Source organism: Trachurus japonicus, chromosome 9 (assembly GCF_045865225.1).
Source record: "Trachurus japonicus isolate A0001 chromosome 9, Traja_1.0".
In the NCBI taxonomy this organism is placed as follows: domain Eukaryota; kingdom Metazoa; phylum Chordata; class Actinopteri; order Carangiformes; family Carangidae; genus Trachurus; species Trachurus japonicus.
The window spans coordinates 17,607,965-17,620,082 of NC_140915.1; the positions used below are offsets into that span (position 1 = coordinate 17,607,965).

The window sequence follows — 12,118 nt, forward strand, 5'->3', positions numbered from 1 at the left end:
TCGAGACTCAAAAAGTTCCTATGGCTCTAATCCTTCTAGACCCACCTACGGAGCAAATATTTTTGCTGCCGCTAGGGTGCGTCTAGATTTCTAGGCTAAACCATAACCATCCTTTCTCAAAATCCTTTTTCCTTTCGATGACACAATATTAAACAAAACAGAATTTCCCATAACTTCCCAACATACACAACTGGGTATTTAGCCTGAAACAAGAAAGCTTCAATCAATTTTTTTTAGCTTAGTATTTCATCAATTATTCCTGTCCCTGCTTCTTTTGTGGCGGGGTCAGGGAACAGTTTTGTAGTAGCTGAACAATACACCAAACAGGTATTCATAGAAGTGGATTGTTTGGAAGTCAACTTTTCCTAAAATAAAGGCGTAAATGCAGTGAAAAATGAAATTAAACACTGACAGGTTCAAACCAAGCTCTGTTAAACCTCACATTTTTGTGGAAAAAAAGTCATTTGTTAGTTATGTGTCAAGGTTGCTAGGTGCCTTACAACGCAACAGCGGGCACAGCTGGTGATGTACAGCGAAAATCCTCTGTAGACTTTCAGAGTGTACGACAGCTATGAAGAGCCACACTCTGAGTAGACGACAGCCTCTTAAGGATGTGACCCCTGAATTGGGACATGGTTATACATTGTATAGTGGACTGATATTTAATTATTTGTACATATTTTTATCTTTATTGTATATTTTTATCATGTTTCAGACATAGTGTACATTCATACTGTGCATACAGTACATCATTTAACAGATGTACACAATGTATGTATGTATTGTATAAATATGTCATACATCATATTAGATACTGCTGATATGATGTAGGTTGACAAAAACACAATATCATTACAGTTTGCACGACCTAGCCCTGAGAGTACAATCACATGATTCAGAAAGCAACACATTTTCTCCTCAAGGTCAAACAGCTGAGCTCAAGAGGGAGATGGGAGCGAAGCTGCTGAACCAGCTAAATGCAGGCTTTATAACATCCAGTATGAAAAGGCCTTTTCCTGCACATGAATGTTGTGTGAGATAAAAAAGGTTATAAGTGTGCTACAGTAATATCCACTGTAGGCTTATCAACACGTGACGGTAAAAAAGTGCTGTGCCTGCTGTTCTACAGTAAATGGTCTTATTTTTTTTCCAACAACTTTATTTGTCCCCAATGTGGCGATTCATTTGCAGGAGTGGGGAGCGTAAAACAACAAACAAACACAAAGCACAGATGACAACAATAAACGCAGATGTTAACAATCTAAAAAGCAATAAATAATTAATAAAATTAAAAACACTGTGCTGCTGCAGGACCAAGATGGTTAACGTGCACTGTAATATTAAAGTGTGCTGTGCAATAAACTACCCCTTCCTCTTAGAGTTGAGGAGGGAGACAGCAGTTGGAATAAAATATTGTTTATATCTGTTGGTTTTGATTGGTGTAAGTCTGGAAAAGGGAACCTGAAGGAAGAAGCTCAAATTGTTGATAAAATGGTATACTGTATCCTCCTGGTCCATGGCCAATTATTTTACTGTAGACGATGACCACCCTTGACAATAAATTTTTGTTTTTGATATAAAGAGATTGAAACCAACAGATAAAAGAAAAATAAGCACAGATTCAACAAAAGAACGATAAAGCATATTCAGCACGGTCCTGTCAACCGGGAATTTTGCAGGTTTCCTAAGGCAGAAGAGGCGCTACTGGCTCTTCTTATACACTGAATCAGTGTTACACTCAAGGGTCAGTTTTATATCGAGAATAGTGCTATAGTATTATTATAACCTTTATTTAAACCCGGAAATATATTGAGGAGCAACCTCATTTTCAATATAGCCGAGACAAAACACAAAACACAAAACACAAAACATTGGAGGACAAGACATAACACAAAATGCTTCAAAAATACAAGCATAATCCGAAATCCGAAATATCAAAAAGTAAAGTGACAAAGATAAATTGAAAACAGAGAAGTCTAGTTAAAAACAGAAGCAGTTGGAGGTAAAATAAGATGCAGTTATGGATTTAAATTGTTCTACTGATAAAAGTGTGGTATTGTACTTATAAGAATCCACTAATTCAATGTTCTGGCCATGTAGTACAGTGTTGACAGGAGAAGATTGTCTAAAATCAATCGCCATGTGCACCTCTAGTTTCACGCTCTGTGGTTGTATACAACAAAATAACGTCCTGTTGCTTTCAGGCACAGTAGCCATTGATCTCCAGAACCCTGATCCCCCGGAGGAAAGCGGCAAACTCACCTTGCCGACAGAGAACGGCGCCGGGAGCCGCAGACCGAGCATCGCGCCCGTCCTGGAGATCGCAGACTCCTCCGCCATCCTGCCCTGCGACCTCCTCAGCGACCAATCGGAGGATGAGACCAACCAGTCGGACGAGGAGGGCTCAGTGGGGTCGGAGTAAGTGACGTCGTTATCCGTGGGTTAAAATGTCAAGACGGACTGCGGCGGACGGTGAAGACCGTATTGACCCCGTGGAGATTTGGTGCTTTTGTAGTGAACAATATGTCTTGTCGTGTGGCAGTAAAAGAAACGTGTTTAGTGCGCTTTACTTGATTGATTTCACCTGCCCTCTTCTTTTTAACGCCTCAGTGGTTGAAGGTGGACAGATGGATGGGTTTGGGATAAGTGTGTAATCTGTGTGTCATGCGGTGATGAATGTGTACATCATGACGGGGACAGGGTCAGCAGTTTTACTCCCGGGGGAGGCTCATGTTGTGCGTCCTTAGATAAATCCTCACCCCTTCAAGATAGTCTGAGGAATCGGTTGATCTCATCTTTACTCTCTTTCTCTTTCTCTCTGTGGTTTCATTAGACTGAGAAAAGTCCAGGATAGATCAGATGCTTGTTCACCCACAGAAGCTGTTTGAACCAGACATGAGTGGGTTTCAAAAAGCGGGACGTAACACACTTATTATGGCAACCCGTGGCTCTAGAGCAGTTTCTCTCCTTGAAGAGTTTTCAGTTGGAGTGATTGAGAAAAACAACAAAAACCTCAAGGCCCCACAGTGCCACCGTGTGGTGATCTGTGACTGTAGGTGCATTAGTAAATAAACCAGAGTCTTTTATTATTGGCAAACTAGAGAGGGCACTGTGGGTGAAATTGATAAGGATAATTGCAACTGACACATTACAAATAAAGGGACACACATCCAAATTGACACCAAAATGAGACACAATTAAAACTAAACTAAACTAACTGAGGGAAAAAAAATTATAATTGTCGATGTAGTGAACTGGACTTGATCTCAAAATAGCTGCACAATCATAGTAAAATGAAAAGCAGAAACATTGTTCATTAGTATTGATGAAGAGGGATTCATTATGTGAAAACTTTTATTTCATAATGAATCAGCACATTTTGTACAGAGGGTTGAAACTGTGGGTGAAAAGTGGATATCAGTGCAGTATACCAGAGGGGTTCAACTCCACTTCCTTGACATTTACAATGTTGTTAAAGTTTGGTAGAACTTTTTTGTCTTTTCTTTTTCTCAGAGGCATTGTTTCTTGTTTCATTTCCAGTTTTGTGAAGGGCTACCCTCCCAACTCGCCCTACATCGGCAGCTCTCCAACTCTGTGCCACCTCCTACCACAGAAAGCTCCGTTCTGCTGCCTTCGCCTCGACAAGGTGAATTCCCTCAGAGGAAGACAACAAACAAACAAAACAAACAGCACAAACATGAACCATAAAATCTTATTTTACAGGTCTTATCTCAACCAGAAAATTTCCTAGAAACTTTTCTCATAATATCCTGATGTTTCCTTCTGATTTCATTTATCATTAATCATGAGGGAAAGAGAAAAAATGCTCTTTGCTACAACACTTACTTATTATAATATTTGACATTACATTGTTTTTTGTTTTTCATTTATTTGTAGGTCATAAACAAATGTTGATCCTTTTAATCTAAATATATTACATTTCCCTTTATAGAGTATGCCACATTCTGGTCTGTGAAAATTGGGTAGCAATAGGCTGTGCTTAGGTGAGCAAAACTTGAGTTTTAAGTAAAACTAAAGCTTGATATTGATATATGTTTGTGAGGTTTTTTTTTACTTACTACACAATTTCCTCCAAATGACAGTTAAATACTGATATATTGTGAAAAATATGAGGTTTCCAGGAACCTAGATATTGAATATACGACTCTAGACATAAAGCACTGTCAGGAATTGATGTGAGCTAACTCGTCCTGTTGTCTGATGTCTCTCTTTGTGAAAAGGCTGACTGACTTCTGATTGAATTGTCTGTCTCCGTCCAGGGCTGCACACATAACAGCTTCGAGGATGCCAAGGCATACGGCTTCAAGAATAAGCTGATTATAGTGTCGGCAGAGACGGCAGGAAACGGTCTCTACAACTTCATCGTACCTCTGCGCGCTTACTACCGGCCCAGGAAGGAGCTCAACCCCATAGTGCTGCTGCTGGACTACCCGTAAGGCTTAAATAGACAATTTAATATACTGTAAAGCCGACAAAGGTTAAATAATCACATCAAAAACTCATAATAGAGTAATGTATTTTATAGTGAAGCTTCTAACGCGTATCGTACCTCCACCTATAATTATGTGCATACAACACAACAAAGATGAGACGGTATGCTAATTCACTATGTGGTTAGCATATTGATTGGCTCAGCAACTAATAATAGACCTTTCTCATGGCCTCCTTTCCTAAATGTATGTCAACATCACTCTACAGTAATGTTGATATGCAGTAAAGAAGAATAGAATTTTGTGTATTATTTCAGTATTTCTTATTGTTTGACACAGATTACAATCATCTGCTATATGAGGATACAGGAGCAAGAACTAGCTTTAGTAGAGTTGGTACTGTACTGTAGTTACAGCTTGAAGAACATACATGTTATCTCTTGCCAGCATTACTGTATGCCTGTTTGTATGTTGTTGCGCGTCTGCATTCGTTTGTGGACATATGTGGATTTTTAAAATGGCTTCTTTGAGTGGAAAATTGGCACTATATCTTAGCTTTGCCTCCAAGATAACGGAGAAATTGCTTTTGCATTATTCATAAACAAAAGTTCTCTCATAAGATACAGTATACACGTGTGTGTGTTTGTGTGTGTTGCAGCGATCCACACACTGTTGTTGCTCTAAGTCACTGTGGGTTTCATTAACCTCGGCCAGATCTTCAGCAAATCGCAGAAACAGATCAACTACAAAGACGAGACAGCCAAGAAAGTGACAACCCGCAGGAGTTTCCATAGCAGCCAATTAAATCCTCCCGTTTGCATCGAAGCACTGAGCCTCTGTTTCACTGCTTGTTGCCTTATAAGCCACCAATTGGTGTAGCTCAAACAAAAACCCTCCGCTGCCCTCATCAACTAAGAAGCAAAAAGAGATTTCAGTGAATTACACAAACACGACGTCACGATGTCCCACTGGGGTTCGGAGACCATTAGTGTGAAATGTTCATTCATGATGTTTCCTGTTTCCCACAGGCCAGACAACCACTTCTTAGAGGCCATTTGCTGCTTCCCAATGGTTTACTTCATGGCCGGCACTATTGATAAGTATGTTTTTGGATTATAAAAATCTGTTGTTTGATTATCTTAATTTGAGGATCATGTTCATCTCAGTGTTTTTTTTTTTATTACCAGCAATGCAGATTGTCTCCAGCCACATTAAAATCTGAGGACATTGACTGCAGAGTATTTATATTGAGTGATAGAGGCTGATAAGAGATAAGGCTGCTTTCTAGTCTTTAGGTTTTTGCACTGAAGTTTAAAAATTAAATAGCATGAACTATCCAGACATAGAGACCAATTTGAGAAATGTTGTGAAATGTATTAAGTGCACACCCAGGACTGGGTTTTAGGAGCCTGCTGAATAGTTTAAAATTTGTGATTTAACTTTAAACTGTTAAAATGTAGACAATCATTGCTGGTAAAGATTCAATTCGTGTATAAACTGGGAGCTCAATAAAGTTTTGTTTTCCTTGGCCATATGACATAATAAACTTTTTTTTTTTTGTGATAACATTTATATTTTCATTTTCATTAAGTCAAATGAAAAAATATTTCAGGGGATACAATATGGATTCTCAGAGAACGTGTCATGGAAAAGACCATAGTGAGCGTATTGATAATAATGATAATAATAATGAAAATAATAATAATAATTAAAAAAATAAATAAAAGAATAATGATGATATAATAAACTTGTTTATAGACATTCATTTTGTAAATGAAGATACAGCTTTCTTTATTTGTATCTGCATTAATGGAGAAATTGGTTTAGTAGTTACAGTAGTAGTGATGCAGTTTAGAATACATTGATTAGAAGAAATGTGCTAAACTAACTGATGCTTGTGTACATCTCTAATCTGGCAGTACTGACATATCAAACTGACATCTCCTTTAAACAGCATTTTCAAGGTTAGGTCACGAATATATTAGCAAAACTGATGTGTGTTCAGTTTTCAACTAGCGCCACACCTGGCAGTAAGCAGATGGAAATATTCACTAAGAGCTTAACTCAATGGAAGAACGACTTTTCAGAGTCTTACTAGGAAATGTAGAGAAGTAGTTAGTAGTTAATTGAATGTATTGTTGATATTTGCCGACCTGTTGCTGTGTTGTTGTTGTTTTGTGGATGCACCAGTCTGGACAACCTGCTGCAGTGTGGGATCATCTACGCTGACAACTTGGTGGTGGTGGACAAAGAGAGCACCATGAGCGCTGAGGAGGACTACATGGCAGACGCCAAGACGATTGTCAACGTCCAGACTATGTTCAGGTAACACAGAGTGATTTACTGTGTAGAAAAATAAACAGTAAACAAACAACAAACACCGTCAATACATGTTTATTCATGAGCTGAGTTTTGGATCAAATGTGAATCAATTCTGCTTAATTAACTTCATCTAAGACACACAAGGCTAAATGTTTGTTTTGTTTTTTTTGGTCTTTGCCAGAATAGAGAATGAGCTCATCTCAAAGACAAACTGCAGTTGCCAAATCTCTGAAGCTCCTATTTTATTTAACAGCTAAAATTAAAGACATTCATCAATGCCACGCCAGGTTTTCCCCTCAGCTCAAAGTGTTTTGTCTTTCCAGTGACACTCTCTCTCTCTCCCTTTATCTCCGCCGCTCTCAGGTTGTTCCCCAGCCTCAGCATCATCACTGAGCTCACACACCCGTCCAACATGAGGTTCATGCAGTTCAGAGCCAAGGACTGCTACTCACTCGCTCTCTCCAAACTGGAGAAGGTCAGTGGTTGAAGGTTTAAGGAGGAACTAACCAAGATGATCAGTAAAATCTTTAATTTTGTTCATTAAATTTGTTCATTTATTTATTTCTAGGATCCCCATTAGCTGAAGTTGTAACATTAGCTAATTCTTCCTTGGGTCCCCAATGCAATTAAAAACCCTTCAACATTTCTTACAATTAATCGTCCCACAGTACATGTCTTATTCATTAAATTTAGTATTTATTAAATGGTCTCTTTCTACCTTTTTGAAAGTGTGTTTTGAGTTAATATTATTAATATTAGTAATAATATTTTTGATATAATTGGTAAATGAGTTCCATCCTGTAAAGGCTCTGTACATTACAGGATGTTTTAGAAGGTTTGTTCTAGGTTTAGGTGTGTTCACTATCTGATAGAAGAAATATTAACAGTCTAAAACGAAGAAATATTGTGGTTCTAATAAAAGTTGGAAGACTCGATTTTAGTCTGTTTTCAACTAGAGGCCATGATCATTTCTGGTGCATTTTATAGATATTTGTGTGCAGTGCACAATTAAGAGCAACTCTAGCTGCTTTGTTCTGCGCAATTTGATGTTTTCTAATGTCTCTTGTGGCTGTGGATGCGGATTATTAAGTAAGAGTTATTAGAAAGCAGCCACAAAGATGGTGTTGAAAATGGTTTGAAAGAGCAATAGTTAATCAAATAGAGACAGGGAGTACAAAAAGAAGATATTTCATCATCTAGTTTCTCAATTTTTTCATTTTTTTTCATCTGTTTATCCAGATAGAGCGAGATAAGGGCTCCAACCTGGCCTTCATGTTCCGGCTGCCGTTTGCTGCAGGCAGGGTGTTCAGTATCAGCATGTTGGATACGCTGCTTTACCAGGTGGGAAAACTTCTTCTGGGGCTGAACGCTGGTTGATTATGGACGAGGTCAAGATAAGTACAGACCTGAGGGGGGGCGCACATGTCAGTCAAATCTCAGAAATTTGTGCTGTTACATTACAGTCGCCCAAAGCAAGTAAAGCAAAGAGCTGAAAAGTCTGTAATTGCTTTTTTTTAAACAGCTGCAAAGTCTGTTTTCTTTTGTTTTGTTTTTGTTTTTTCTCATAAAAGGGAAATTATTATAATGAAGTGATAATGAACAATGCTCATATATGCAATGAAATAAAGACTTGATTTGCTCAGTATGCATTTGCTCAGCAAGTATTTGATCCCCTGCTGATTTTGTAAGTTTGCTCCCCCACAAAGACATGGACGGTCAATAGTTTTTATGGTATGTTTAGAGACAGAATGTTAACAAATATTCCAGAAATAATGTAATTATATAAAAGGTGATAGATGAATTTACATTTGATCAAGTGAAATAATAGCAAAAATCAGCAGGGGGTTGAATACTTATTTTCCCACTGTATATACATTCATGTTTTAAACTAATTGTTGCTCAGCTGGATTTACTGGAGTTGAAAACGTATTCATCACAGTCAATGTCTTTCTCTCTGTGTCGACAGTCCTTTGTTAAAGACTACATGATCGCTATCGCCAGGCTCCTCCTCGGCCTCGACACCACGCCTGGCTCCGGGTACCTGTGTGCTGTAAGTAGGAATCCTCCTGCACCTGAAACCTGGGATTTGAGTAATCATATGCGTGTGAGTGTGAGATGTGCATCGACTGAGCTGTCGTCCCCTCTCTCCTCAGATGAAGGTGACAGAAGAGGATCTGTGGATCAGGACTTACGGCAGACTCTTCCAGAAACTCTGTTCCTCCAGCGCTGAGATCCCCATCGGGATCTACCGCACCGAGTCGCACATGTTCTCCAGCTCGGAGGCAAGTTCAGTTTGATCAGACGCTTTGGATCAGACGCCTGGCCTTGGCTTCAGCTTCAGGCTCTGCTTCAGCTTGGGCTTCTGCTGCATCTTTGGCTTCCCTCCATTTTTATATCTCTCAAGGATTTCCTCTCCTTTCTCACCTCCTGCTTTTATTGCATTTTTTTCATCTTCGCATCATTTATTTTCTCCCCTTATCTTTTAGTTTCCTCCCTCTCTTAAATTCACTTTCTGCTTTTCTTTCCCTCTGTTTTCATTTTTTCCATTTTACCTTTATTTCTTTCCCTCCGTCTCTGTTCCACTTTGCACTGCCTCACTTTTTCTGAACCTTTATGCATCTCCTGTTTGCTTCTGTTATTATTTTTGTTTTTTTTCATGTCTTATGAAATTCATATGACAACAGGGAAGGAAATTAACATTTTTTTGTTTTGTCTTGTGGTTATTAAAATATACATCAGTTGTTTAAGTGTCTGGTACAAGAGACAAACTCACCAGCCATCAGCCAGAAATGTGCCTAAGCTGGCCGCTGTTAATTTCCCACTGTTAATTGTTTATCAAATATGAAATCGGTCATATTTTCTATTTCACGTGCTGCCTTTTGAGGCTTTAATAATTTTGTTTGCTTTGGATGCCCCCCATCTTTCATTGCATTTCTTTTTGTTTCAGTGCAAGGACAGTTATGCACAGGTAAGATCCAAACATGCTTTATTTGAATTTGGATATTTTAGTCCCCATCTTTTGCTTAAAGCGGGCAAAGATGAAAAATGCTCTTTTGTTGGCATTTTTCTGGCATTTATAAATATCCAAAGTTCATAATTATAATTTCCTTATAAGGCAAGCCTCTGGAAATAGCCGCTGTAAAATGAATGTCACACAGTTTTATGTATCTTTTGAAAAATGCAACTAAGATAATAGGATTAAGCCCACCGTCACCCTGCTCTCCCAGTCTCAGGTGTCCATCAACGTGGAGCAGGGTGAGGAGCATCGAGAGCGCGGAGAGTCCTGGAAGGAGAAGACGGCCCACAGAAACTCCAGCTCCAGCGACCAGTCGGAGCACCCGCTGCTGAGGAAGAAGAGCATGCAGTGGGCGCGGCGTCTGAGCAGGAAGTCCAACAAACCGTCGAGTCGAGCCGAGCGCATCTCGCAGCAGAGACTCAACCTGTACCGGCGCTCTGAGCGACAAGAGCTCTCCGAACTAGTCAAGAACCGCATGAAGCACCTGGGCCTGCCCACCGTGGGATATGGTGAGTAAGACAGCTGATGGTGTGACACCGTGATTGGCTGATACAGTATGTAGAAGTTGACTTGTTAGATGTAACAGTTTCTATATGTAATATAGTAAGTAAGACTAAAATACAGTAGAACTGATGATTAACAGTTATTTATTTGTGGATATTCTACTATATTCTACTAAAATGTAATGTTAATAAGTGATTATACAACTGAAAATGAATAATAATGAAAATTATGTTTGTTGCAGATTGGAGTCTCTGTTCATTAAAAACATTTGTGTAAGGTCACAGCAGCTCTGGTGGCAGAAATAATGAGTTCAGGCTCAGCGGGTGAAGCTGAAGAATTTCTTCTAGAAAGAATAAAATGCAAATGATGGTCACTGTTTTTCATATTCATGATCGTAGCCTGAGAAGATGAGCAGACCTGTAGCTGTGAGTTTGTATGGGTAGGATGAACTCAGTGAGATCCTCTTTGTACCTCACAATGGACAACACTGTTCTGTGTTTTTTTTCATCTAGCAACAAAAGTATTTTAAATTACTTACTTAATCTTGATTTTGATTAATGCTATATTAAAATTATTATCCTTATCTTGATTATTACACTAGTAAAGCTGATACACACAGACACAGACTGAACATTTAGTTGATGGATAAAAAAATTATTACAACCATTTTGATAGTGAATTTGTTTAGTTAGATTTAATCTGTTTGAGTTTTAGACTGTTAAATGTGTTTTTAATAGTGAATGTACAGTAGAGACACATGAGTTTTCCTTGAAATATTACTGGCTGAAAAATTGAGGCAGTCATTTTCCAGATTAATAATGACCAATGAAGTGATAAAGGAAACTGTCTGCAGCAGACCTAATGACGCAAACACACAAAACACTCTGGTTTTGCAACATTGAAACTGACAATTAGAGCGTTTGGAAACGAGTGTACTACCCCGAGAACAGAGAACAACATGCGATTGATTTCCGGGCCACGGGCCTGAGCTCATTACAGCGGAGTTACATCTGTTTTTATTGCTTCATATGAGGAGCATTTGCTCTATGGCCTCGCACAGACATCATTAGGACCAGGAGTTGCAGTCAGTGCACTCCATTCAGTTTAAGTTTTGAGGATAACAAGCTCCTCATTAGCTGCTCTGTTACCACTGGGCCTCAGTCCGCCTTAGGAAAGCCCACCTGGATAATGGGTCGTTCTGTGCTCCTGTTGGACTGTGAGAGGTGCAGGTGATTACATACAACTACAGACTTTTGTTTAGTGCAGTACCAGTGCCAGGTTGCTGCTCTGTTGACTTTAAACTCGATAGAAAAAGCCATGTGATACTTATTTGGCTCCACCCACTTCGTCTTTTCCCAGTCAATTAGATTATTTCTGCCACAAGAACAACGCTGTGCTCATGAAGTTTTATTTAAAACTCCAATCTGTGGTCCCAGTCATTCTGTGTAGTCATCAAGACGTGGTGCAGTGGGTCTTGATAGGGCAGATCATTAACATCACACCTCATCATCATTAACCTTCAGAAAACCTCATTTTTCTCACATCACAGTCACACTCATCAACCTGTGTGCCATAAATCATACACACCACCGTTCATTCCACCAGTCGTGATCATACGGACATGTAGATGTGAACACATCATGCATGAAGATGCAGGAGCACTAAACCTTTGTTTCTCAATTGCATTTTAACCACAGACTGTGCAATTGCCTGCATTCTTAGCTGCTCACTTCTGGACTTTTTGTTTCTTTAGTTCTTCTCTCCTCCCAGCTTCATGCTTAAAAAAAAAAAAAAAAAAAACCAACAACAAAAAGCAGAATCATGC

General features: G+C 39.0%; 1 protein-coding gene across 3 annotated transcripts in view; it reads left to right on the top strand.

Annotated features, from left to right (window-relative positions):
- The window catches only part of kcnt1b (potassium sodium-activated channel subfamily T member 1b), an 80,784-nt gene that overhangs the window by 57,402 nt on the left and 11,264 nt on the right, over positions 1-12,118 (top strand). For all 3 annotated transcript variants that reach the window (XM_085786294.1, XM_085786295.1, XM_085786293.1), the window contains 11 exons: positions 2,205-2,418; positions 3,541-3,646; positions 4,281-4,453; positions 5,480-5,551; positions 6,642-6,776; positions 7,137-7,248; positions 8,013-8,114; positions 8,740-8,823; positions 8,927-9,055; positions 9,721-9,741; positions 10,001-10,298. In XM_085786294.1, coding sequence (XP_085642420.1) covers positions 2,205-2,418; positions 3,541-3,646; positions 4,281-4,453; positions 5,480-5,551; positions 6,642-6,776; positions 7,137-7,248; positions 8,013-8,114; positions 8,740-8,823; positions 8,927-9,055; positions 9,721-9,741; positions 10,001-10,298 — 1,446 coding nt within the window. The remainder of the gene's footprint in view (positions 1-2,204; positions 2,419-3,540; positions 3,647-4,280; positions 4,454-5,479; positions 5,552-6,641; positions 6,777-7,136; positions 7,249-8,012; positions 8,115-8,739; positions 8,824-8,926; positions 9,056-9,720; positions 9,742-10,000; positions 10,299-12,118) is intronic.